Consider the following 27,777-nt stretch of genomic DNA (forward strand, 5'->3'; position numbering starts at 1 on the left):
GGAGTGCATTTGTATCCACCCCCCTTTTCTCTGTTACCCCTTAGAGCCCTTTCACACTGCCAGCGAGGGGGTGTTGGTGGTAAAGCGCCGCTAGTTTTAGCAGCGCCTTACCATTGTTTTCACAGCATTTTTCGGGCGCTTATAACCCCCGCTAGCGGCCAAATAAAGGGTCAAAAGCGCCTACAAAGCAATGCTGCCGAGGCGCTTTGCAGGCGATTGGGCGGCGCTGCCCATTAATTTCAATAGGCGGGGCGCTTTAGGAGCGGTGTATACACCACTCCTAAAGCACCTCAAAGCTGGTTGCAGGACTTTCTTTGACCTTCTGCCAGTGCAGCATGCAGTGTAAAATCATTCTGGCTTTCACACTGGCATTGCAGATGAGGCTTTTTTCAGGCGCTTTCCAGGCGCAATAGTGCCTGAAAAATGCCTCCAGTGTGAAAGGGGTCTGATTAAAGTCTAGTGGAACCAATTGCCTTCAGAAGTCACCAAATTAGTAAATAGAGTCCATCTGTATGTATTTTAATCTCAGTATGAATACAGCTTTTCTAAGAGGCCATCAGAGTTTTTTTTTTTTTTTTTAAGAGAACCTTAGTGAACAAACAGCATCATGAAGGCCAAGGAACACACCAGACAGGTCAGGGATAAAGTTGTGGAGAAGTTTAAAGTAGGGTTAGGTTATAAAAAAATATCCCAAGCTTTGAACATCTCACGGAGCTCTGTTCAATCCATCATCAGAACATGGAAAGAGTATGACACAACTGCAAACCTACCAAGACATGGCCGTCCACCTAAACTGACAAGGAGAGCATTAATCAGAGAATTAGCCAAGAGGCCCATGGTAACGCTGGAGCAGGGTTGCCAACCTCCCGCAGCATGTTTTACTGACAAAACATGGAAAATGTATTGGCGGATCACATTTTTTTTTACTGGCAACCTGAGAAATTATAGAACTCCTATTGAAAACTAAGGCCCCTTTCACACTGTCGGACCGTTCAGGTCCGCCTGTCAGTTTTGTCGGCGTACCTGAACGGGTCGCTCCATGCTAGTCTATGGAGCGACGGATATCAGGGGTGACATGTCCGCTGACATCCGACCCGGTCCGATCCTCTAAAATCAGATGGATGCCCCAGGGAGAATGTGACAAGGTGACAATGCAGGAGAAAAATAAGGGGACAAGGACAGGGCATTGTCACCCCATAACAAGAACTTTCATGGCAGGATTATTGGGTTTTATTTTATTTTTTTAAAGCAGCAGATTTAAAAATGTTGAAGACTCTTATAAAATGATTTTCATGCTTTAAAGCTTATTTGAGATTTTAGTGATCAGGTATACATGTCCTTTAAATTAACATCTGTGAACTGTATAACATTCTTCGTCTAATGTAAGGATTTATTAAGCTGATTAAGCTGATTTCATGAATGAAGCCTCTCCCAGGCCCACCTTGGACGTGGCAATTATCAATATCAATGGAAAATAATGGATTGTTCCATGTTTAGAGGATGAAAAGTCATAATTACTACATTCAAAATGATTTGGTTAATCGGCTCGCCTTCCTTGCCCATTGCTTCCTCCCAAGGATGACCCCGGGCCCTTATACTATGTGACATATCAATCAGCACGGTACTAGCAGCTCATTGGCTGTTTCCCGGTCAGAATGTGAATAAAAACGGGGCATCTTGCTGGTGACAAGCAGAAGAAGACGAATTCTACACAGCACAAGTGTACCAAGACATATCCACTTGAAGATATCTGCTGCAAGATGGGCATCAGGAGGGTTCCTTTAGTTCTCTTGGCCTCTCTAATTCACATTTGTATTGGAATTCCCCTACAGGTAAGCTAAAGGCTTTAATTTCTAGACTTTGCAAACAGAAGTGTACATGAATGTGTGTGTATGTGTGTGTGTATATATATATATACTGTATACATGTGTATACCTTTTTTTTTTAGTTAAATATAAAATGCTGCATATTTATGGATATTTTCTACTTACATTTTCAGCCAGCAGGTAGAGCTCCAAGTTGTTTTTTACATGTTTACCTGTCTATTTTTAGCTGCTCTGTTGCATACCTCCCAACCTTCAGAGATGGGAAAGTGGGACACCCGTTAGCATTAAGTGTATAGGCAAAGGGCACACCCCTGCTATGCCCCCAGTTATGTGGCCCATGAAGAATTAATAAGCAAGAAATGATTGGCTAAACCCAAAAGTCCTTTTTTTCATTACAATGTTGCCTTTATACCGTCTTTCTAAAACAATAATTTGTTATTAAAAAGGTTTGTGTGAAAAGTTTGGTGTTGTGTAAAACTTTTGATAGTTAAAATTGAGCTCCACCCAAAAGGTTGCTTGTCTGCCTCCTCCCCCCACTCCAGTACCATATTTGGCACCTTGTGGTGGGGAACGGTTACCTGGTTTTGACCAAAACCAGGTGCTACCCACTCCCACTTCCTGCTTGCAGCGGCAAATTTAGCCATAAGTTCGGGCCTCGCTGTGGCCGGCCCATTGAGAAAGTGCAGCGTGATTCACGCATGCGCAGTAGGAAGCTTGTTGTGAAGCCACAAGGCGTCACTGCCGGTTTCCCTTACCCAAGATGGCGGTGCCAGCACCGAGAGCTGATTCAAGAATCGGCTTGGTTGAGGACACTGTGGGATCCCTGCACAGGTACATGCAGTATTTGTAGCTGCTGACTTTTAATTTTTTGGTGGGGGGGCTGGAACTCCGCTTTAAGTATTGCATTTATTATAGAGGTCTACACATCTGACCAAAGGAGGGATGGTTGGGTATTAAGCTGGCCATACATGGATCGAAACTGGGTCGGTTCAGCGGGGTCCGGCCAAATTTCAATTCACGTATGGGCCCCCTGGATGTACACAAGTCGATAGATCAGCAACATTGTGTTTGTCATTGTGTTCTGCTGGCAGGGAAGGCTCCCCACTGGCAGAATATAATAGCGAGCGCTGCAGGAGGGATTCCCCTATCAACACTGACTTTGATGATGGAGGAATCAAACTATTTTCTTTCTTTCCACCCATGATAATTTATGGCCTGCCTAATGCTTTTGCAAAAAAAAAAGGGAAGAAAAAAAAGGATACAGTTTACAAAATAAAATGATTATGATTGGGCTGCCAGTGCACCACAACAGATTCAAAAATGTAAATGACCCTTTTTTAAAAACCGTAGCATACCACAATGTATGTTATATGTGCTGTGGTGTGCTGGTATGTGTTAGGCTCTGCTGCACAATGCATTGGGGTGCTTTGGACTCTATACAATGTGTTGGGGTGTTTTGGGTTCTACTGTGTAATGATTTGCATTGGGCTCTATTGTACAGTGGGATGTATTGAGCTCTACTGTACAATGGAGTGCATTGGCCTCTATTGTACAATGGGATGCATTGGACTCTATTGTACAATGCGGTGCGTTGGGCTCTACCGTACAATGGGATGCATTGGGCTCTATTGTACAATGAGGTGCATTGGGCTCTATTGTACCAGGTGCATTGTGCTCTACTGTACAATGGGATGCATTGGGCTCTATTGTACAATGGGGTGCGTTGGGCTCTAAATTTGTTCATAGGATGCATTAGGCTCGCTCTACTGTACAATAGGATGCATTGAGCTCTACTGTACAATGGGGTATGTTGGACTCTACCGTACATTGGGATGCATTGGGCTCTATTGTACAATGGGATGCATTGGGCTCAATTCTATAAAGGGGTGCATTGGGCTCTATTCTACAATGGGATGCATTGGGCTCTATTGTACAATGGGGTGCGTTGGACTCTACCATACAATGGGATGCATTGGGCTCTATTGTACAATGAGGTGCATTGGGCTCTATTGTACAATGAGGTGCATTGGGCTCTATTGTACAATGAGGTGCATTGGGCTCTACTGTACAATGAGGTGCATTGGGCTCTATTGTACAATGGGATGCATTGGGCTCTCTTGTAAAATGGGATGTATTGGGATTTACTGTACACCGTATTGGGCTATGTTGGACACTTCTGTACAATGCATTGGGCTCCACTGTATAATGGGGTGTGTGAGGCTCTACTGTACAATTTTTTGGGATACGTTGGGCTCTCATGTACAATGGGATGTATTTGGCTAATGTGTTGGGATGTCATTTACAACGAATGGCAATGCAACGCTCATAGTGAACACACCGCACACCGTACGAGTGTGAATAGGCCCGTATTTTTATTTTGATGAATGTATAAAATTCATTCACCCTTTAAGAATTTTGACCATGTTTTGCTTAATATGTTGATTTCCTATGATTGTCAGCTCCATCTAGTGGCCATGATTCAGTATTTTCCAGACTGAGATATTTCAGGAAAATACTGTGTTATGGCCACTAGAAGAAGCTGACAGTCACAGGAAACCAACGTATTAAGCAAAGGACTGAGTATTTTTTTTTTCACGAATAGAACAGTCAAGAAATACAATATTCTTGCAGAGTTCATAAGAACAGCGAGCGGCTTGTATATTAGAGTCATGGTCATTAAACCTATTACTGGGCTATGCTGTTGAAAAGTCTGACTGTCATTTGACTCTGTACTCATAATATTATGATCTTATAATTACTTTACTTATGCTTTGTTTTCCAGATTCGTTTAGAAAATGTTGTGGAAAAGGAAGGTAAGTGTCATTTGGTGTTGGTGTGCAGGTTGGGGTATGTATTCTGTGCTGTTCATAAAATGCAGACTTCAGAATGTCCTCATAGCTTATTAAAAGGAAATTAATTAGAACATGTCCCAGAAGAATCTGATGGAAGCTGAGCTTTGTTCATATCCTGGAGCTGCATGCTGGAGAAGAAGAGAGGTGGAGGTGTTTTGTAGTCCCTGTGTGTCAGTGATGATCCTCCATTGATAAGAAGTCATTCTAGAGCAGGCTAGGTGAACCTCGACACCCCAGATGTTTTTGGAACTACATTTGCTCGTGCACTGTGCAGTGTAGCTGAGCATCATGGGAAATGTAGTTCCAAAACATCTGGGGTGCCAAGGTTCGCATATATATATTGCACCGTACCAGTCCTTAGGTGTGGTGGCTGCATTAGTTTCTTTTTCCCTCCCTACATATTGAAGCTAAGGAGTGGAGGAGGGGTTAGTAGTCTAAACCCTGGTTCACACGGGAAACACAGAGATTCCTGAGCATTTCCCGCACAGCATAGCAGTCGCGATCTGCTGCAGGTGTCAATGGAAAGTTATTGACACCCAAAAAGCAGGTCGCAAACACAGTGCGTTTTCCTGAACTGGATCACATCTGGTTCCAGTGCAAATAAAAAAAAGCTGCCTGCACCATACTGATCTGGATATGGTGTGATTTAAGCCATCCAAAATAAATGGGTTCAAATCACACTACACAGAATCGCATGTGCTTTGCACAGGAATGCAGTGTGATTCCTGTGTGATTGACATACAGTTCACAATGTGAACCTAGGCTGATACCGAAGAGCAGCCAGGAGTGACAACATTGTTCCTCCAGTGATACAGTGGGGTGGGTGAGCGTTGTCACCCAAGGGCAGGAAATGTGTTAGTGGCAGGGTCCAGAAATCCAGAAAATGAATGCAGCCACCACATCTAAGGGCGCATGCACACAGGATGTTTTTACAGCTGCTGTTAGGGGCGTTTGACTTTTTTTTTTCTTAAATGCCTCTAAAAGCCCCTCCATGTTAGCCTATGTATCCATGCACACCTAAACTGTCAGAGGCGTTTGGAGGCCTAAGTGTTTAGGGGCAGTAGAAAAAAACAACAGCCTGTGCTTCCAGGAGCAGTAAAAGCAAAAAAAACGACAAAAAAACGCGGCTAAACACGTCAAGCCGCGTTTGACGTTTTTAGGCGTTTTTACATTATAGGGAGTGTTTTTAATGAAAAGATGCCCAAAAACGTGCAATAATGCTAATGTAAGAAAAATGAAAAAAAAAAACTGGCGTTTTTAGCACTGCTGTAACACTGGTGTTTTTAAAATGCCCTGTGTGCATGAGCCCTAAGGATTGATAAGCTGCATTTTTTTAAATTCTTTGTTTTTGTGTTCATTAATTGGGAACCTGTACAGAGAACAAAATAAGTGAACAGTATGGATCTTTAGACCCCTTTCACACTGGGGCTGCGGCCGCATTGGCGCTAAAGCACCGTTTGTTCTAGCGGAGCTTTACTGCTGATTAAGCGGCGCTTTTGCGCAACTTTGCGGCTGCTAGCGGGGCGCATTTAACCCCAAAAAAGGGGTTAAAGACTCTGTTTTTCGGCGCTTTCAAAATGCTTTTAAGGTGCTTTGAAAGCGCTGCCCATTTATTCCAATGGGCAGGGCATTTTGGGAGAGCTGTATACAGCGCTCCCAGCCCGCCCCGAAGATGCTGCTTGCGGGACTTTTTTTTCCGTCCTACAAGCGCACCGCAGCGGGGTGAAAAGGCAAACTGCAATGAATGAGAGGCGGTTTTCAGGCGCTTTGCAGAGGCTATATCTAGCACTAAAGCACCTGAAAACCGCCCAGTGTGAAAGGGATCTTAAAGTTAAAGTTTAAAGTTAAAGGTATTTCTTGTAAAAAAAAAAAAAAAAAAAAAAGTTAAAGGTTCGTTTAAAAAAAAAAAAAAAAAAATACCAAACAGGTCATACTTACCTGCTCTGTGCATTGGTTTTGCACAGAGCAGACCCGATCCTCTTCTTGGGTCCCCTGCCAGCGCTCCTTCTCCTTGACCAGAGCCCCCATAGCAAGTCGCTTGCTATGGGGGCACTGGCACGTGCTTGCTCCTGAGCCCTGCTCTATGTATCCATAAGGCACATAGAGCCACGGCTCGGCCCCGCCCCCCGCTATCACCTCATTGGCTCACTGGCTGTGATTAACAATGAGGAGAAGTAGTCTAGGGACAACTGAGGCTCTCGTGCACATCACTGGATCGAGATGGGGCTCAGGTAAGTATTAGAAGGTTTTTATGCATTTTATGCAGGAAGGTAAAAAACCTGCAGCTTTTACAATCACTTTAAAGCGGTTGTATAGCCACAGAATAAAAAAAATGTTAAAAAAAAAAAAAAAGCCTGTAAGGCATAATGAGCTAGTATGCACCGCATACTTGCTCATTATGAAATACTCACCTTTGAACGAGGTCCCCGTATCGCAGGCCGGTCCACGCCGAGGGAATTGACATTTTGCCCTCGGCGTGTCTTCCGGGTTCACGGCTCCAGCGTTGTGAGTGATCGGAGCTGCGATGGCGTCACTCCCATGTGCGCGGGAGACTTCTTCCCGGCAAGGTCCGGCAGCCAGGTATTCACAGCGCATGCACTGCTGAGGTCAGAGGCTGCATGCAAAGTGAATATCTCCTAAACCGTACAGGTTTAGGAGATATTCATTTTACATACAGGGAAGCCTTATTATAGGCCTTATTATAGGCTTACCTGTAGGTAAAAATAAAAAAAAAAATGGGTATACAACCACTTTAATGCAGAAGAGACATACTGAAGTTGATTTATGAAAGGCAAATAGATTGTGCACTTTGCAAGTGCAGTTGCTCCAGAGCTTAGTAAATGGGGTAAAGTTTAACTTTACAAAGAACACCCAATCACACGCAAAGAAAATGAAAAAACAGCATTTTTGCTTGCACATGATTGGATGATGGAAGTCAGCAGAGCTTCCCCTCATTTACTAAACTCTGGAGCAACTGCAAAGATCTTGGTCTATTTTCCTTTAGTAAATCGGCTCCAATAAATCATTGAAAAATCAGTGAAGGTTTCTGTGTCATTCGAAGTGATAGTTCCTGTTGTTGGTGTTGATGTTCTCACCGTCTTTCTGTCTTTCAGATGGGACTATGGCGGAGCGCCCGGAGGTGGAGCCTCCTGATGTTTTCAGTCTCATCATTGCGTCCAACAAAGGTAAAAATACGAGCGCACTGATGTAGGCACCCATTGACTGACTGAAAATGCTAGTTGCCTGGCTGTTATTCGGATCCCATGGCTTCCATTCTTTCTGCCTTATGGGCTGGAAACAGGAATGTAGATCTGGAGTTCATCCGCTGCACTCATCTGCTCCGGGTCTTGTGACTCCAATGAAGCCAGAGACAGCCAGGTCATCTGCATTTTCTGACCCAGGTATATAGATTAAATCAGTCCCAGATTATATATACATCTTTCTGCTTGTCTATCTGCTAAAGCAAACAAGTGGTTCAAATTAAGGACTGGTTTACACTTGCATTGTGGTCTGAAAAGCGATCTGCGATATTGCGGCAGACAAATTGGACACTAACTGACATCTTTTTTGGGGACCAGTGACACTAATACAGTGATCAGTGCTAAAAATATGCACTGTCACTGTACTGGCAGGGAAGGGGTTAACATCAGGGGCGATCAAAGGGTTAACTGTGTGCCTAGCGAGTGTTTCTGTGTACTGTGGGAGGTGCTTGTACTAGAGGAAGGCATGGATCAATGTTCCTGCTTTACAGGAAAACAGAATCAATACCTTCCTTACTGACAGAACAGCAATCTGCCTTGTTTACATAGACAGACTGCTGTTCTGCCTCTGTACTGAAGCATTGGCTGGTCCCGGTGGACATGGAGTCCGTTGTACCCGCTATGTATATGTAAGTTATACGGTCGGCAAGCGGTTAACAAAGCCAGATATTACCTTGTCGCAGTATCAGTGACATCGTTACTGTGCTGTACATAGTCTGAGCAGAAAGCAGGGATGTGGGAGGGGCCCAGCAGGCTCCACCCACTACAGGCTGCCTGCAGAAAATGACAGGAGGGGGCGGAGACAAGATTACAGAAAAAGTCTCACGCTAGATTGCTGCACAGATCTGGAAAAAATACACAAAGCACACCGAGATACAAGGAAGAATTCACATGACGAATGTATTTGGACAATATTTGCTGATCCCAGGTTTCAGCTGTACCAGTGAGACCCGGAGCGATAATGACTAAAAGGAGGGGTAGTGTAGGGCCGGTCATGACAGTGTGGCTAAGGGAGACACAGAAGGGGTTAATATTGGAAGGAAAACATGGTAAGAAAAGGGGAGGTAAAAAAACAGTCTTTTGGAAGGAAGGGGGAGGAGTTATATTTAAAGGAGGGGTGGAGCAAGGGGTCAGTGTGAAAAAGAGTTAGACGGAGGAGGCAGTTTTTCCCACCCTCCCTCCCTATATATATATATATATATATATATATATATATATATATGTTATATATGTGCCATGTGTTGTGTGTAGTGTGTAGTTTTTCTGATTTCAGGAATGGGAGAGGGTCGTCATGACAGCACAGATGGTCCATTTTGGGTAGGGGCTGTATTCTTCTGGTGGTCTTTGACGGGGGCAGTAAAAGGAGGGATAAAATAAGGGGTGGGGGGCTCATCGTTAGCATGTGCCCCTCCGGTGTATTCCTGAACGTTGGATGGAATACTGGATTTTGTGGCGCTGCGGGAAGCGGTTGTCTCCGAGCGGCTACAGCTGGAGGCCTATTAGTTTGGTAAATGTCCCGCAGTGCGTTGGTGTTATACGATGGTATACGTTGGTTATATTGGAAAGGTGGGTCACCGTCAGAGACCATCAGACTGGGACTAACAGGTTATGTTATTACGTTATTATTTATGTTTATTGGTTATTTATTGGAGTTATTATTATTTGGAAGTGTTTTAATAAAAGAGGCTGTTATGGCCATTTTACTCCAACAAATAGAAGGTGTGGTCTCATTATTTCAGGTGGGTAAGATATTGGGTTGGAGTATTACGGTGACTGAATGTAGGGGACATTTGGTCTACACTGGTCATGGGGTTGCCTTTACTCCTGTCTGTCACTTCTGTTTGATAACCTTTTGTGACTTTCCGAAAATGAGTATTGTGCTTTTTTTATCTGCCAGTTAACAATACAAATGTCTTATCTGTTTGTAGAGAGCAAAGCCCTGCTGTATGAAGGAGACATCGCTGTGGATTTCGGACGCAACGCTTTAAAGTGTAATGACAACTCCTGTAGATGGACTAAAAACAGCACTGGATTCGTCAACGTGCCCTACAACCTCTCCTCCACCTACAGTGAGTATTCTGACTCCTCCCACAATGAAACATCCATCTGCAGTGCTGGGGCCCCTGGGGGCCATTTCCCAGCAGGACACTATGAGAATGAAGGCTTTGTCTACTCTCTGTGCCTGGGAGCAGCGCCTGTAGAAGACAGTAGGACCGGCATCTAGAGTAGAAGGGGCATCACCTGGATGAAATGTTGTCTATGTCTGATTATTTCACAAGATGCACCTAATAAAGGGGGTCTTCTGGTTCCACAGGTTCCTCTGATATCGCGGTATTCCTTGGCGCCATGCAAGAATTTGCAACTCTCACCTGCGTGCGCTTCATCCCACGCTCCACGGAATCAGACTATGTGCAAATTATGGACGACGACGGGTATGTGAAAAATTCTTCTCCAACTACTTGTTTTTATGCAGCTGCCAAAAATGTAAATTTTACTTTCTTGCAACCATCGCAGCCGTATTTAGTGGAGATCTCCTGGAATTGGCATTGCTCTGCTCTTCCACTTGTATCTCTGTTCTCTTGAAAGTCTCTTGAAAGTCTTGAAAGTCTTACCAGAGCTTGAGGTCAAGTTGCAGACAGCCTCTGGCACAGAAAACTGTCTTCATAGTGAACTTTAGGCTTATTGCACCAAGAGTTTTGTTTCTGAGACCCTTTTCTAAGGTCTCATTCACATGTGTGGCTCTTGTTGGGCGTTTGACAGGTGGTGGTGCCTGCTGCCTGTGTCAACCCTCAAAATGCCACCCCCACCGTGCCGCAACCACGTGCACTGCATGCGGTTTCAGGACAGTTGTGGCGTGGCCCCGTTGAATTGGTCATATTAAGCACCAGTACCACCCGTTGAATGCAACATGACTTTTAACTGCTTACCTACCTGGGCAGTTTTTTTTTTTACTTTTCACATACATGTTAAAATCTGAATTTTTTTTTTAAAGAAAATTACTTAGAACCACCAAACATTTTCAGAAAGTGGATGCCCCGGAGAATAAAATGGCGGCTGTTGCAATTTTTTATGATAGTTACTAGGGATGCGCCGATACCAAGCATTTGAGCGAGTATCGATAGTCGCCCAAATGCTCTGCAGTGCAATTTGAGTTTATACAAAATAAATGGGTGCACATCACACTGGCGGTCCGCTTCCAAGCTGACATCACTTCTGCCTCCTACCCACGGTGTCCCAGAACTTCTCCTCCAGCTGTGAGCACCTCCAGAGGCCCTGATTTGTTACCATTGGCGGACCTGAACACCTATGTAGATATTGGGCCTATTAGACCCCTGCTGTCTCCCTGGACTTTTAAAGCATCTGATCCAGCACAGATCGGGTTTGATCAGATGCTTCCTTGGCTGTACCGGCCAGGCCAGGACCGCCCTGAAACCTGAAGTGACAAAATCCTTGTGGCTTCCTCCTTCATTGTCACAGAGAAGATGGGGGATCATGGCTGCAGCAGCCCTGGCATACACCGTTCCCTACACTTTAATGTGATTGGCTACTGGTTGCAGCACTCGGCGCATCACCCTTTGTGATGACATAATAATATGGTTTTCTCCCGTTCCCCACAGATGTTGGTCCTTTGTTGGTAAACAAGGAGGAAGTCAAATAGTATCGGTGTCGAGCAGCTGCATGGTCCAAGGCTCCATCGAGCATGAGCTGAACCACGCTCTGGGATTCTACCACGAGCAGAGCAGGAGCGACCGCGACAACTACGTCAATATCATATACAGCAACATCATACCAGGTATCCGACTGGGCGATATTATTACACTAAGGCAGGGGTAGGCAACCTTGGGCCCTCCAGCTGTTGCAGAACTACAAGTCCCATCATGCATCTGGGAGTAATTGTAACTACAAGCCTTGCAAGGCCTCATGGGAAATGTAGTTTCACAACAGTTGGAGGGCTACTGGTTGCCTACCCCTGCACTAAGGGATGTATCATTACAAATATTTTCATAGCTGTTCGTCCATAGAAACTGCATGTAAATTAGTTCTGTGTGAATGAGGCAAAATCAAATGTTCTCAGGCTACAGTATATTCTCTGTGGATCAAATGAGTGAATGAGGAAAATACTACATTGTAGCCAAAAGATGGCGCTGAGTATCATAGGAAATAAATATGGTCTTCGGTGCCACCCAGTGGCCATAATGCAGTATTCTTCTCATTTACATATTTAGTTTACAGAGACTATAGCCTGAGAACATTCAATGTTGCACAAAAGGAATTTACATACATTTTTGATGGAGGATAAGCTATGCATTTTAATTTTTTTTTAAATAGAAGTATATTATCTGTGTAATTCAGGCCGGTTCACACCTTAAATCGCACAGGAATGCGATCTGCGTTCCTGTTCAACTCAGGGCAGTGCGATTTTTTTTTTTTTTCAAATGAAAGGGCTGATATCGCACTGGAACGCACTACTTTTCAAAAATGCACTGCACCAAACTGCATGGTAGTGCGATATCATGTGATCCGCCGCAGCAAATGCAATTTGCATTTGTGGTTTCATTAGGAATATATTGACACCCACAACAGTGCATTTTGAAGGCGGTGTGGGAAACGGGTGTGGAACGTGGGTTTCCCGCACTGCATTCTGGTGTGAACAAGCCCTTACAACATATTTTAGATCATAAAATGCAAATTCTCATTTGCATCGCTGGAATGCTTTGTTTTCAGGTAAGATTCACATAATTATAACATTACCTTGCAGATAAGGGGAAAAAAAAAACGTCCAGTGGTTTACAACCACTTTAAAGAGGATCTTCTGTCAATATTTTGAAAAATTAAGTCAGCCGCAACAAATACTGTAGCTACTGACTTTTAATAAAGAGACACCTGTCCAGGGTTCCAGCGCTGTCCTCACCTAGGCCCGGCTCTTCGGGTCCCCGACACCAGCTGTGACTTCCTGGAGATTCAAAGCTAGCTCCTCACTGTGCATGCGCAAGCTGCGCTGTGCTGTGTCAATGGTCTCACAGCTTCTTGAGACCTGTGAAGTGTGGAAGTGGTTACAGGTACCTGCAGAAATAGCTACTCGCTCCCTAAAAAAAAGTGTCTAAGGTGAAGAGGGGGATCAGTGGAGCTTTTCGGTGAAAATTCTGCTTTGGAGCAGAACTCAAGCCTACAATTTTTAGGCCACACTGAAGCACTTTCAAGGGTGTTAGGCTTTTTTTTTTTAAAGGCAGAAAAAAGTCAATGTGTCCATGCAGACATAGACGTTTAGAGGCAGAAGGAAAACATTGTGCGTTCAGAAGCGGTACATTTGAGCGAAAAAAAACAGCAAAAGCACATTAACAATGTTGGCGTATTAATGCACGTGCATAGGATTCGTACACACTGGGCATTTAGCCATGGGCAGAGGGCATAGGCGCATCTTCCAGCCTGGCTTCCTGCAGCCTGTCAAAAATCTGACTGCTGCTGGACGATGCGCCTAGCAATATGTACTTTTGGGGCAGTATGTGCCCAGGGATGAATGCCCACAATGCAAGTAGTCTGCGTTCCAGGCATTCATCCCTGGGCACATACTGCCCTAAACTGAAGTATCGCTAGTGGCGGCTGGTGCTCAAAATTTCAGGGTGGCAGCACAAACCAACATCAGTCCCCCACCACACCCCCTGAGAGCCGAATAGCGACTATCATTCCCTCCCCCACAGGAGACAAGCAGCAGCGATAAGCTAACATCACACACTCCTCCCCCACCCCCGCCGTCCTAAGACTCCCTGGCCAATAGGGGCTTCCTGATTAGCCGGGAGGAGGATCAGTGTGACAATAGTGAATATTCATTCACTATTGCCACACAACTGGGTGGGATTGGGGCACAGTGCTCTGCGCCCCAAACCCACCCTTTTTCGAAGCCTATTAGAGCCTCTCTGGCTCTAATCACGTGCTTCAAAAAAAATCCCCCCCCATTGGAATCCATAGTCCAGCGCCCTGTATGTAGATCAGGGGGCCGGATGCATGGGTAGGGGGGCGGCCTTATGGAGCGGCCACCACTGAGTACCACTGAAGTCACTGCCCAGCCACATCCCAGCTGTCAGACTCCTAGAGTCTAGGCTGGACGGTGCGCCTATGCCCTTCGCCCAATGCTAAATACCCAGTGTGCATGAGGCCTAATACTATTTATGTCACTGATCCTGAACAAGCATGCAGCAAGTGATGTAAAGATTCCTGATTCTATGTTTGCATTGAGTCTTTGAACACTGGATCATCATGGCAGCCAGCCAACTAGCATTTTTAGGATGTGAGCAATGAAAGCCAGCCCATATCTCTGTGAAGGTTTCCTTTTATTAGAATTGAATTGCTATATAATATTGCTGCTGCATATTTTGTCTCCTTCAGGGAACGAGAACAATTTTCAGACATTCGACACATTGAATCAAGGCATAGAATACGATTACGGCTCCGTCATGCATTATCCAAGGTACAAATGGTTACATTTCATAGAAATATCAAACGACTTTCACTTGCCACTTTGCATTGGCCAGAAACACAGTTTTATTAAACTGCTGCGATATCCTTGTAGGTGGCACAGTCGGATCTATTAAAGTGGGAACATTCACTGATCCTGATACATCGAGCTCCAACAGGCACCTTAAAGTCTATTTAGACCAAAAACTTAATATATTGCAGATTACCAGTCGTCAGATGCATTTTCTTTTTTTCAGGATTATTCCTTTATTTTCACCTGGGGATCCTGCCAGTGACACGCTTCCTGTCCTATGGACACAATCGGGGTCGGGACAAGGGGTGGGCAGGAGGGGCGGTTGCCCTGGGCACTGTGGTATCATGTGAGGTGAGGAGGGGTGCTGCAAGGAGATTGGTGGGGAGGGAATTTGTTTTGGAAGAGGGAATTTGGGGTGTGGCAGGGGGTAAGTATTGTCCTAGGAGAGAACATTTTGGAGAGGGAGGTTGCTAAGAGTGATGATTTGTGTTGGGAGGAGGGGATGGGAGGAAAAAGATTGGGGAATAGGGGAGACTATTTGTGTTGGGATGATTTGTGTTGGGAGGGGGGATTTTAAGTGGGGGAAAAGATGTGTGCTAGGAGGGGAAATTTTAAGGGTAGAGTACTTGTGCTAGATTTTTTTTTGGGGGGGTGGCATTTGGAAGATGGGCAGGACAAAAATGGTGGGGGGGAGAAGATGATGTCATCTTTCTGTTCCCTTGCCCGCCGGTGTTCTGCCAAAATAGCCAATTCATCAAGATCTCCAATTACGTCACTTCCGGTTACTGTAAACCATCAGTAATTGGAGATTTGGATGAATCGCTGTTTTGACACAACACCGGCAACCATATACACTCGGGTACACAGTATTATCAGTGGATATTGTTACTCCACTCCTTTACTAACCAACAAATGGCCGCCTCCGCAGCAGCAACAACTTTTTCCTCGTTATCCGCTGTTGTGTCAAAACAGCAAAGTCTTAGTGTACCGGAGTGTACATGCTTGCCGGTGTTGTGTCAAAACGACAAGTCCTCAATCTAGAGCATGTGCGCTAGGAGGGGTGAATTTGTTTTATGGGGGGGCATTTGAGCCGGGGGGAATTAGGAGGTGGGGGCAAAGATTGGTGCTGAGAGGGGGATTTCAGCAGGGGGGGCAGATTTGTACTGGGAGGAGGATGAATTTATGCTTAGGGGGTAAGCATGCAGATTAATGCTCAGAGTCTTTGTGGGGGGGATTTTTGCTGACACATAATGCTCATACATCTTGAAGGGGGGGGCACAGTTTGGCATGTTCGTCTTGGGCTCTAGATGACCTTGTCCCGGCACTGGTGACAACGCTCAATCACTGCACTGTATGTATGGAGGAGGAGTTGTCAGCCGAGGGTGCTCTGCTGATTTAGACTGCAAACACCTCCCCCCTCTCTTCTCATATCCTTACATTGGAAGGAGAGGTTGTGCAGTTTACAGAAGGTAGCTGGAAAAGCTGATAACAATGTTTGAGATTTCAGCTCAGGGCACGGACACTGGATTTCTGACAGGATCAACAGGCTTTTTTCTGTAATTCCAAAAAATGTATTTAGCCTGAAAAAGAAAGATGCATTCCGGCGTTTCCCATCATGTGACCACCATGCAGGGCTGGACCAAGACATTGTGCAGTCTGGGTACAAGAATGAAATGCTGCCCCCCCTCAAAAAAAAAAAAAAATATACCCATCCAGCAAAGACATTTCCATAAGGTAAAGAGACATCCCCAAATAGTGAAGAGACATGCTCAATCCAGCAAAGAGACATGCCCAATCCAGTGGAGATGCCAATCCAGCAAAGATACATGCCCCCTCCAGCAAAGAGACATGCCCAAAAACATCCGCCACTGACCAACTAAGCTCAGATCCCGGCACAATGATGCAACATGCGGCGACAGCAGCTCTGCAGTGGCGGCGGGTGCTCCTACTATTGAAGCCTGTGCTGCTCCACCCCTCGCCCTGCTCCCCAGCAGTACAAGTTGTATTGCTGGGGAGCGGAGTGGAGCGGAGCGGGACAGGGGAGCGGAGCATGATGCATGGATGACGCTACATGCCAGAGGGAGGGAGCCTCGGGTCCTCGGGCACTACGCCCCTGTTGCCGCACCTCATAAAGTGCCGCCTGGGTCCCATGGACCCACCAGGACCCATTGTACTCTGCCGCTGTGACAGCCCATCACGGCGGTCACATGACTATAAACCCCGCCCCACCTCCCGGCATCCTAAACCCCTTAAAGGTCTGGGAGACGCTGGCTCTAAGGGGTTAAAGAACAATTCTATTCAAGAATGTATTTTTAACTCCTTTCTATTGATCTCAGCCTGCTCCAAATCTTCTTTTTTTTTTGGTGTCATCATTCGACTCGACTTCCTGAGGGTGGCAACGTTGGTTCTCAATGGTTCTACGGTATGTAGGAATGTAGCCACCTTCTCTTGCTTGCTCCCAAATGGGCTATGGACTAGAAGAGTACACAGAGCAGTCCACATGACTGCAACTAACATGCACTGCTCGTTCCAAACAAACAGAAGTGAGAGGGCTTGACAAATACATTACAAGGAGGCAGAAAAACACAGTATGAAACAATTTAATAAAAAATAGATTCCAGGGCCGTGTATGGATTATTATAGGTGTATGAGGATATTGTGTAGTGTCACCCTAATTCTAATGACTTTATAGTGCAAAGTTTGCACTATAATACCTGTTTTCCCCTGCAGGGGGTGCTGCAGAGAAAGTCAAGGATTACAACTCCTAATTCTTGTATAAAGAGGAAGAGAAGCTGGAGGCACCTGAAAAGCTTTTCTTTTACCTAGAGGACCCCCTTTTAGCTAAAGCCATGATAATGGAAGAGTGTGTGTAAAATATATAATTTTATTTGTTTCTAGGACTGCTTTCTCCGTGGATGGCATCTCTGCTACCATTGTCCCGAAACCAGATGCCTCTATCGCCATCGGACAGCGGTATGGACTCAGCAACTTGGATGTCGCCAAAATTAACAAGTTATATGATTGCGGTAAGAACGTGGAATTCATAGAGCTCTACATATCAGGGTAGTCACTATTTTTCAATTAAATATACCTTGAGTGAACCCGGAGCATAAGAAAAAAAATCCAATCATACCTCTGTATGTGAATGGCCTGATTCTTGCTGTTGCCGATGTGCTGCTCTGTCTTGCTTTTTATACTGACAACCACTTTGAATTTCTAATCATGTAACTTTTATAGGTCTCTGCCGAACATTGCTCTCCGATCCTTCAGGATCCCTAGCATCTTCCAACTACCCCAATAATTATCCCACTGCCAGCAGCTGCTTGTGGCTCATTCGTGTTCCATCAAACCAGGTAAGGCCACAATTCAGAGTATCAAAGGGTTAAAAAGTTATTACTTAAAGTGAACTAAACTCATTCAGGGCCAGTTCACAGCAGAACGTGGTGCAGGAAACCTGCATTCCGTGTGCATTTCCCACACCGCGTTCAAAACGCACTGCAGTTCCCATCTGCAGCAGGTGTCAGTGTTAGGTTAATGACCCCCCAAACGCAACCTGCAAGTGCAGTGCGTTTGTCTGCACTGGGTGGCGTTGTACAGTAGTGTAACAACACCCCGAGTATGAAAGGGGTTAACATCGTTTAGGACATTCCATACCCGAACACAAAGGCAGCTACCGAACACTTCAATCAGCCGAACAAGGAACCCATACAAATAATTCTCCCCCAAATACGAGACAAGGCTCTGTCTTGAGGTTCAAGCAGGAATAAACCCATTTATTATCACACATGGACAAACCAGATAAAATAACTCAGAGACTCTTCCCCCCTACCCTTGGAAAAGAGGGCGGGTTAAACTGTCCAATGACAATAGACACACAAGTCAGGTGTGTTCAAACTTATCATTAAACCATCTTATCAGCAGGGGCTGCTGGAGGAATCCCCCTCCCTCCATAGAGATAAACATCCCAGAATATCAGACACAATAGAACATTGGAATACAGCCACACCCCAAACATCACAGCAAAGAGTACACAAGATAATGAGACAGCACACATTATATATACATATATACAGCATTGAGTCTGACTAGCACAGATCATATTGAGGTTCTCATTCACCTTGTGCCCCTATTAGTGACTCCCATCACAGTGGCATATTCAGGGTCCCCAGAGTCTGTGTCTTGGGGGACATGGACCTGAATCTAAAGTAATGCCACCGCAAGGGTCCCCAGGCATACAGCTCACAACAAGCACCGTTCCCCCAAATGCCAGGGCCCATAATCGGTAGGCAAGAGGCTTGCATTCAGTCCCCTCCAAAAGCCTCTGTCCCGGCTAGGTCTGTCACAAGTAGTACCATGCAATCTGGTTGCTGTGCATTTTCTAAAGTAGTGCAAGTCCTACGTTTGGTGCGGTCTGGCGCCCATTCAAATGAATGCGTCCCTGTGCGATTCATGGTGTGAACCGCCCCTTAATCAGCATTGACTATTTTTCATCCTTTTGCTGCTAGCATTAGTAAACAGATAGGAAGGAATATTATAATTACCTATTTTGAACTTTTTTTTTACATTTCTTCATTTGCTTCCTGGTTTCAGGCCTAGTCCAAAATGATGCCATACATCCCAGAAGTCTTCATGGGCATTTATTTTTAATTTACCTGGAGGAGGGGCTTTCCAAGCTAAGCACACCCTCCTTCCTGCATGCCTGAGCTAAGGGCAGATGGATTCCAGGAAGTAAATACTACGTGAATCATCTGCCCTTACTCAAGATTGCCACAGCTAGAAATGCTAGGGGGGGTGTTTTTTTTAAAGGATTTCTCTACAAAATAAATAACAGAGGGATGGATGGGTGAGTTTTCTGTAAATATTAAAAATGAATGAAATAGCGTTTTCAGTTTGTGGAGCTCAGATACAATTAAGTTCCACTTTAACCACTTGCCCACTGCGCTATAGGTGAATGACAGCTACAGCAAGGTTGTCCAGTTCTGGAAGGGCATCTACTGATATCCTCCCAGAACCACGCCCCCCCTCCCACTCGCGCCTGCTGCGGCATGCACCCGACATGCTCTGTGATCACTGTGTCCTTCAGACACAGATGATCACAGATCGGAGTAAAGAGCCAATCACAGCGACTCTTTACCACATGATCAGCTATGTCCAATCACAGCTGATCGCGATGTAAATACACTTGCCACTTATCGGCATCCCTTTCCTCGCGCTGCCACATCGTGCAAGTGTGATAGGGGACATCTACACTGATAATCAGGGCACTGATCATCCTTGTCCTGATGATCAGTGCAGCATAGCTCCCAACTGTCCCTGATTTGGAGGGACTGTCCCTGATTTGGAGCAATGTCCCTCTGTCCCTCATTCCTCCTCATTTGTCCCTCATTTTGGTCTGATCCATATAGATGTATATAAAATGCACTTTATATCTTTCAAAAAGTGTTTCCCAGTGCTAAACCTTTCCTCCAATTTCTAAATTGTTGCATTTGTACATTTTAAAAGCCAATATAAAGTTATAGTGGTAAAAAAAAAAGTCCTTGTGGATTTAATTAACCTTTTTTTTGGTTATTCTCCTTTAAGAGGGTGTGGTCGGGGGCGTGTCCTATGCCTACATACATTTGTTAGTAGGTGTCCCTCATTTCCATCTCAAAATATTGGGAGGTATTAGTGCAGTCCCAACAGTGCCCATCAGTGCTGCCCATCCGTGCCGTCTATCAGTGCTTCACATCAGTGCCCTTCAGTGCCACCTATCAGTGCTGCCTCATCAGCGCACATCTGTCTGTGAAGGAGAAAAATTACCTGTTTGCAAAATTTTATAACAAAAAGAAAAACGTGTTGTTTGTTTCTTTCCAAATTTTTGGTCTTTTGGTCGTTTGTTTAGCAAAAAAAAACACAGTGGTGATAAAATATCACCAAAAGAAAGCTCTATTTGTGTGCCCGGTAGGCACAGGGGCGGATCCAGAGTCTAGTCTCGGGAGGGGCACTGCCAGAAAATATATTTTTTGGGGTACATCTATCCGGGAAATGGCTGGTGTTGGCGCTTCAATCATCATGGCACCATGGTTGTTATGGTGTCAGGATGATTGAAGCGCGTTATTACTATAATTACATTGTTATAAAAAATTAAATAGTTTAACTCACCATAATGCAGAATCAGTGGGAGCCCCGAGTATGTCACTTGCCACGTCACCTGTCACCAGATGCAGATTGTCACTTGCCACGTCGCCTGCCACATGTTGCGGATTGTCACTTGCCACGTCGCCTGTCACCAGATGCAGATTGTCACTTGCCACATCGCCTGCCACGTTGTGGATTGTCACTTGCCATGTCACTTGCCACGTCGCCTGCCACGTTGCGGATTGTCACTTGCCATGTCACTTGCCACGTCGCTTGCCACGTTGCGGATTGTCTCTTGCCATGTCACTTGCCACGTCGCCTGCCACATGTTGCGGATTGTCACTTGCCACGTCGCCTGTCACCAGATGCAGATTGTCACTTGCCACGTCGCCTGCCACGTTGCGGATTGTCACTTGCCACGTCACCTGTCACCAGATGCAGATTGTCACTTGCCACGTCGCCTGTCACCAGATGAAGATTGTCACTTGCCACGTCGCCTGCCACATGTTGCGGATTGTCACTTGCCACGTCGCCTGTCACTTGCCACCTGCTAAGGTGGTCTCTTGTGTCCCAGAGACAGGCAGCAGAGAGATGATGTAATCTCTCTGCTGCCGCAGCTGCCTGCATGGAGGAGGGGAAGTTGAACTGCAGGGATGCAGGGCGGGCGCCGGGCGGTGAGAGATGATGTCATCTCTCTGCTCCCCCGCCCGCCGGCTCCCTGATTGGCCAGCAAGCAGCAGCCCGCCCACAAACACATTGAGCGGCACATGTCAGTCAGCGGCGGCTCTCTCTCACCTATGGAGCCGCCCGGCGGCTCCCTCACTCACGGAGCCGCCCGGCTCCTCCTTCACTCACGGAGCCGCCCGGCTCCTCCTTCACTCACGGAGCCGCCCGGCGGTTCTCTCACTAACGGAGCCCCCCCGCCGGCGGGCTCTCTCTCACACCCTGCTCTCACAGTCACCCGCATTTCTCGGAGGGGGCAATTGCCCCGTTGCCCCCCCCGGATCCGCCCCTGGGTAGGCAAGTGGTTGACAGAGAGACGCTCCTCTTGCTGACATCTTTTTTTTCCTCTAGATCTTCCTGCAATTCCTTGCCTTTGATGTCCAGAACTCAGCAGGCTGTTCTTCTGATTACCTGAGGATCTACGATGGGCCCACCACATCCTCCCCAGTGTTATTGGACAGAGCCTGTGGAGCCGGCCAGCTTCCCCCTATGGTCTCTACAACCAACAAAATGCTCCTTGAATTTGTCAGCGACAACAGTACCACGGCCACTGGGTTCAAGGCTTCATACAGCACTGGTAAGGGTGCACTCATTCACGCAAACCTTGCAAAGCAGTCTGCTTTCGGATCGCTGTTCAGAGAGCATTTGATAAATGGCAAGGAGGTGTTGTATCATTGTATCACCTTCTCACTGCCTGCTGTGACCCTTTGAACCCTGTGACCACTTGAATGGGTCACGCTTGGCGGGTGCTACGCCAAACAAAAGCGGCAGGGGTAGAATTCCTGCCACAGCTGTAAAGCATGTGTACAACCCCCGGCCTCTGCAGCTAAAAGGGGTGAGGTTGGGGAAACCATAAAAATGCAGCTTAACTGCGGGGCATTACCACCTCACAGCCGCTATTATGAACAAGCCCTTGCTGGGGGCTTTACAAAGGCTTCCATTGCATAGCTCCCTATGAGATGCTAGTTGTCACCATCCTGGTCACTGGTGTCACTGGCAGGGATAGGCATGCAGATCTGGAGCAGCAGAATAAAGTCAGGGCACCTAATTCTATACTTATTCTATGTCAGTGACTCAGAAATACTGCCATGGAATCAGATCAGCCAGGAAACTAGCAGCAGCAGTGAGCAGTATATTATATCAGTAAGGTCTCATTCACACAGGACATTTTTTTCCTCTCTTGGATGCCTTTGCTCTAGGGAAGGAAAACGCAGCTTAGAAACGCTCCTAAAGCCTCATTTTTCTATAATTGTATGCGCATTCGCGCTTTTGGCTTTAATGCATTCTACTGGCCAGAATATTAATCTACTCTGGCCATTAAAATGCATTAATGTGCAAACGCGTCTAAATACATTTAGCCTTAATGTGCATTTATGCATGTCTGCCTTTTTTTCCGTCCAAATTTACCAACTTCTGATCATGCAAGTAATGGGGGTGTGGGGGGGGGGGTTCTGCCTCTAAATGCTCCTGTTGAGCAGGAGCGGCCATAGATGAATGGGAATTCAGCCCATCCCTGCTGAACTGGCCAAATTTCAATCCAGCTTTGGCCAGCTGGGACAAATTTAGAGAAATCTTTTCAGCAGGAACATAGACAGCTATAAAAACCTGACAGGCATTGTAACCCTTTACTGGTCAGCTCTTTGGCTGAAGGCTGCATGGCCTTATATCCATTTCAGTAATCTACTGACATAAGTGCTATAATGGTATAATGTCAATCAAGATCTGTCTTTTTTTTTTTTTAAGATATATTTATTGAGTTTTTCCACAAAACATACATAAAAAACACAAGTCAAAAGAAAGAGAAAAAAAGGGAATCTACATTCCAATTAGTGACCACGCAGGGTCTCACAAATAAAGGATTGTTAGTATGTGACAACAGAGAATTACACATGTAACAGGGTTACACACTCCAATTCAAAATTGCATGGTAAATATAGACAACAATGAACAAATCTTAAAGTGATTGTAAAGCTTTAATTTTTTTTTCATTAAAATAATAACCATGTTATACCTTATTTATTGGCGTATAATTTTAAGAGGGAGGTTTCAGCGAAAAAAATCTTACATTTTAAATAAAGAACTTTGAGGCAAAATAAGGGTCAGTGCCCATCATTGAAGCCTGATTAATGCCCATCTGCAGCCTCGCCATTGCCCATCATTGCAGCCTCACCAGTGCCCATCTGCAGCCTTACCAGTGCCCATCTGTAGCCTTGCCATTGCTCATCATTGCAGCCTCACCAGTGCCCATCTGCACCCTCACCAGTGCCGGATTAGACAGAGCCGGATCTCCTGTGTACTCGGCTCGCAGTTACGCCCTGTCCCGCCTCCTATGATGGAAATCTGTCCAATGCGGTCATTTCCTGGAATGTCTGAAATGCCTTTACCAAGGCTTCTGTATATTTCAGTGGGTTCTGACTGCAAAATATATATCTTTCATGTGTTTCTATCTTATCTCTTATTTGTTTAATAGTTTTGGTTTGATTGAATTGCATTTCAGTAATTTTATTTTCCTTATTTTAGTGACCTGTGGCTCAGTGCTGAGCAACCCAACGGGCACATTCTCTACTCCCAACTACCCCTCTAACTATCCTCCCTATATGGACTGTACCTGGGTAGTGACGGCCCCGATTGGTTATCAAGTGAGTACCCAGAATGACAGGTTATAGAAACCCTAACAATGTACTTTTTCAATTTGGTCTTATTTGGTGTGGATCCGGTGATGAGCTTTCTGTAGTATGAGAGCACCTTGTATTAAAACGGAGTTCCACCCATTTTTTCATGATCATTGCAAGACAATGCCCACCCGCAGAACAATATGTAATGTACAGTTGCACGATTCTGGCTAAAATTGGCTAAAAGATCACGATTCTCGCAACGTAACATCATCTTTCACATTATACAAAAACAATTGGGCTAACTTTACTGTTTCCTATTTTTAAATTCATTAAAGTGTTTTTTTTCCCCAAAAAAAATTGCATTTGAAAGACCGCTGCGCAAATGTAGTGTGATCTAAAATATTGCAACAACCGCCATTTTATTCTCTAGCGTCTCTGCAAAAAAAAAAAAAAAAAATATATATATATATATATATATATATATATATATATATATAATATTTGGGGGTTCTAAGTAATTTTCCCAGCAAAAAATACTCATTTTAACTTGTAAGCAACAAGTGTCAGAAAAAGGTTTAGTTTGGTTAAACGGACCTCATTTACAGACCGAAGTTCATTCCTTTGATCTAAAAGAAGCCTAAGTGATGTTGTCAAAAACTTGGCAGGTTGTCAGGTTTTTTTTTGACAGCTGTCAGTTGTGAGCAGAGAAGGCTCTGCGCTGACTCGAGGAAATGCTGTTTTAAGATCGTGAGGGGGGTTGAATCACGATCTCGATTCTTTAACGATTAATCGTGCAGCTCTAATGTAATGGCAATCATTTTTTATTTTATTTTGTTGCTAAATATCTTCTTTTTCTCTGTGTAGTCTGCACTTCCTGTCCCGGCCGCCTAGGCGATTTCCTCATTAGGCATTTCCCTAGGACTCCTGGGATATCGTCACCACCTATCCCAGAAGTCCTAAGAATGGCTAACAATGAAATCTCGAGATACAGAAAGTTCTGTGTTCATGGACAGGTTGCCATAACAACGGGGCGGGAAATTCTGCCAATGCCGACAAACAGTGCGCAGCGCCACGCCATTACTACAAATCTTAAAAGAATGGCACAGACTGGTCTGAAAAAAACAACTAGTTGATCCATTTATCACTTGAAATTATCCAGGGAAGTCCACCCAGTTTGCTGAGTGCAATTGTCCAATAATCGTATGTTTTAATTCCATTACAGGTCTCTGTAAATGTGACAGACTTCAACGTGGAGTACTGGAACACCTGCAGTTTTGACTATATGCTTGTTTACAATGGACCAAAGACCACCTCCCCTTTGATGGGAAAATTTTGTGGAAAAAGCACCATACCTACCTTAACCTCCACAGGAAATACCCTTGTTTTTCAGTTCCACAGTGATGAGTCCATTCAACTCAACGGGTTCTTCGCAAAATATGCCTTTGGTAAGTATATCGGAAAGGTTTTTTGAGACCTGAGACACATTTAATGCTGGGTACTTTATCCTTTGGTAGTAAAACGAAGGGATTATAATTAAAGGCTAAGGCCAGCTAAAGCCTTTTATATTATTTTGGAAAGAGTGGTGGTGTAGTTGCTCTCAGTGTCCCCATTGGGGAGATTTTCCCTCTTCATATCAGGACAAGAAATGATGATTCAGCAAAAGAACAAGCAGTACTAGGGGCCCTGTATGCAGATAGTATACTAGTAGAACATAAAGGGGTTGATTTACAAAAGACATTTAGGCTGTTCACTTTGCATGCTAAGTTGCACTTCGCCTATTTGCCTTTAGTAAATCAGCCTCAAAGTGTGACTGATTGAAGTGTGTGTAAACTCTAACAAAGCAGCAGCGCTGATTTCCTGCCTTTTGGTCTGTTAAATATTCCATTCCATTTATTCCTTTTCCAACCATTCTTTTTGAAAAAGTTTCCGATGATTCTGCCAGAAATCTTGACAGCTGATAACTTCCTTTAGAACAGCTATTCTCAAATAGGATTTCATGGAACCCTTGGGTTCCTCCAGAAGTTTCTAGAGGTTCCTTGAGCTGTGGCTGGTTGACCTCCTATTTGATGATGCCTCCATAGTTCTGGGGTCAGTGCTACTTGGCAGTACCAGCTGCAGGATACCAATGATCTTTTTAACTTTCTGTAAGAGCCCATTCTGACCACTTCTGTAAGGAACATTCTTTCCATTGATCACCAATGTAAGAGGCATTTTTAGAACTAACCCTCAAAGAATTGGTTTTAGCAAGGGTTCCCCCAAGACCTAAAAATTCATTCAAAGGTTCCTCAAAGGGTTGAGAAAGTCTGCTCTAGACTCTGCCTGTTTGCAGTCTCCTGAGTTACATTGTTCCCATTTATCTCTATAGATTTCAGAACCCCCTTCGGCAGCCATTCACAACTCTATAGGTTGGTATGTGTTCATTTAGCTGTGAGTGATTGGCCTCCCTTTTGATGGTCCTTGCATCATTCTGAAGCCAATGCCATTTTGGCATGACATCAGTGATGTTTTAATCTGTAAGAGTGTCTGCAAATTTATTTAAAGGGTTACTCCTGATTAAAAAGGTTAAGGAAGTCTGCTCTACGCTATGGAGAAGGGGGGTTTCTATAGTGCCGTCATAAGGTGACACTGCTGCTCCTCCATAATTACAATATGGTAAGCGAATGTTGTCGTGCAAGGACAGGAAGTGTGTTCCAGGCAGACTCACTTGGTGAAAATAAAGGGGGAAAAAATCCTAGAAAAGGAAAGCAATGCTCCCATCACATCCATCACATCTAAGGACTAGGAAGCTACAATATATAATTGTGTTCCTGGATTTGGATAGGCTTTCATTTATTCATTGCGTAGGCATTTTTTTTTTGTGCCTTACAATTGTGGTACAATTCTAGATGTCAGCAGAAGAAGCTATAGGTGAAATTAGAGGTTACAGCTCCTAGTCTAGGTAAACCCAGTGGGATCCGCTATTGAGCAGTAAACACCTGTTCATATCTGGAACACCGTCTTGCTTTTATTTAAAATTTGATCAATACTCTAAATCCATTTTTATGTTTTCTTTCTAGTGAAACAAAAATAAGAGGAGGAAGCCAAATCTATAAGAGAAGATATACTGCAATTCAAGTTTTGGTTTTATTTGTTATTTACACATGCCTACTCTTGGTTGTGTCCGCATGTTGATAATTAAATAAATTATAATGTGATTTTTAAGTGATTTAATAAATATTAAATACCATACATTTGTGTTGGTGCACCATTGTCTTTGCTTAAAGTTCTATTACTTTGTCATGTAACGTAGCAGGACTGAGATATTTACAATAAGGGCTTGTTCACACTTGGCAAAATTTCTGACGCTCAACAAACGCTCCTATAGCGTTTGTATGGTGTTAGTATGGGTGTCAGAGAGGCGTCAATGAGCTTTAGAATGGGGCATTTTGCAAGCGCTAAAAACACGCCGTATGCATGCATGCATGCAACGTTTCATAGCGTTTGATTAGCATTAGGGCGCATTAAACTGCTGCACAATGGAAAGTGACAGAAATAAACAAAATTTAATGCACCGCAACCGCACCAAAAACGCCTGCCAGAGAGTTTGCCGAGCGTTACCATAGACTTAAATGGGAGGCATTGAAAGTTTTCCAACGCCTCCTGACTTGACATGAGGCTTCAATTTTGAAGCGACGCGAACGCTTAGTGTGAACAGCGCAATGAACTGATGTTTGGGTTAAACTGACTTTCTTTTTGTCCATTGAGGGCCACTTGAATTCTTAAACCTTCGGGTTATACTGTCACCTACAGCAGGATTGGATAATGGAAAACAAAAAAGACTGTTGGCCACCCCAGGATAACCCCTCACATTACCAGCATGCCTCAGATGTTTGCTAGTGTCCTGGAGAGATGGACATC

At 44.7% G+C, this 27,777-nt stretch overlaps 1 protein-coding gene across 1 annotated transcript; it reads left to right on the forward strand.

Annotated features, from left to right (window-relative positions):
* The first annotated feature begins 1,760 nt into the window (after positions 1–1,760).
* LOC141111696 (embryonic protein UVS.2-like) lies at positions 1,761–26,950 on the forward strand. The gene is made up of 13 exons (XM_073603842.1): positions 1,761–1,832; positions 4,609–4,639; positions 7,792–7,863; positions 9,867–10,007; positions 10,253–10,370; positions 11,556–11,731; positions 14,323–14,404; positions 17,324–17,451; positions 17,663–17,778; positions 21,617–21,842; positions 23,786–23,904; positions 25,103–25,325; positions 26,937–26,950. The coding sequence occupies exons 1-13, from the start codon at positions 1,761–1,763 to the stop codon at positions 26,948–26,950; spliced, it is 1,518 nt and encodes a 505-aa protein (XP_073459943.1).
* Positions 26,951–27,777: the final 827 nt, after the last annotated feature.

Source organism: Aquarana catesbeiana, linkage group LG11, assembly GCF_042186555.1.
Source record: "Aquarana catesbeiana isolate 2022-GZ linkage group LG11, ASM4218655v1, whole genome shotgun sequence".
NCBI classification, from domain to species: domain Eukaryota; kingdom Metazoa; phylum Chordata; class Amphibia; order Anura; family Ranidae; genus Aquarana; species Aquarana catesbeiana.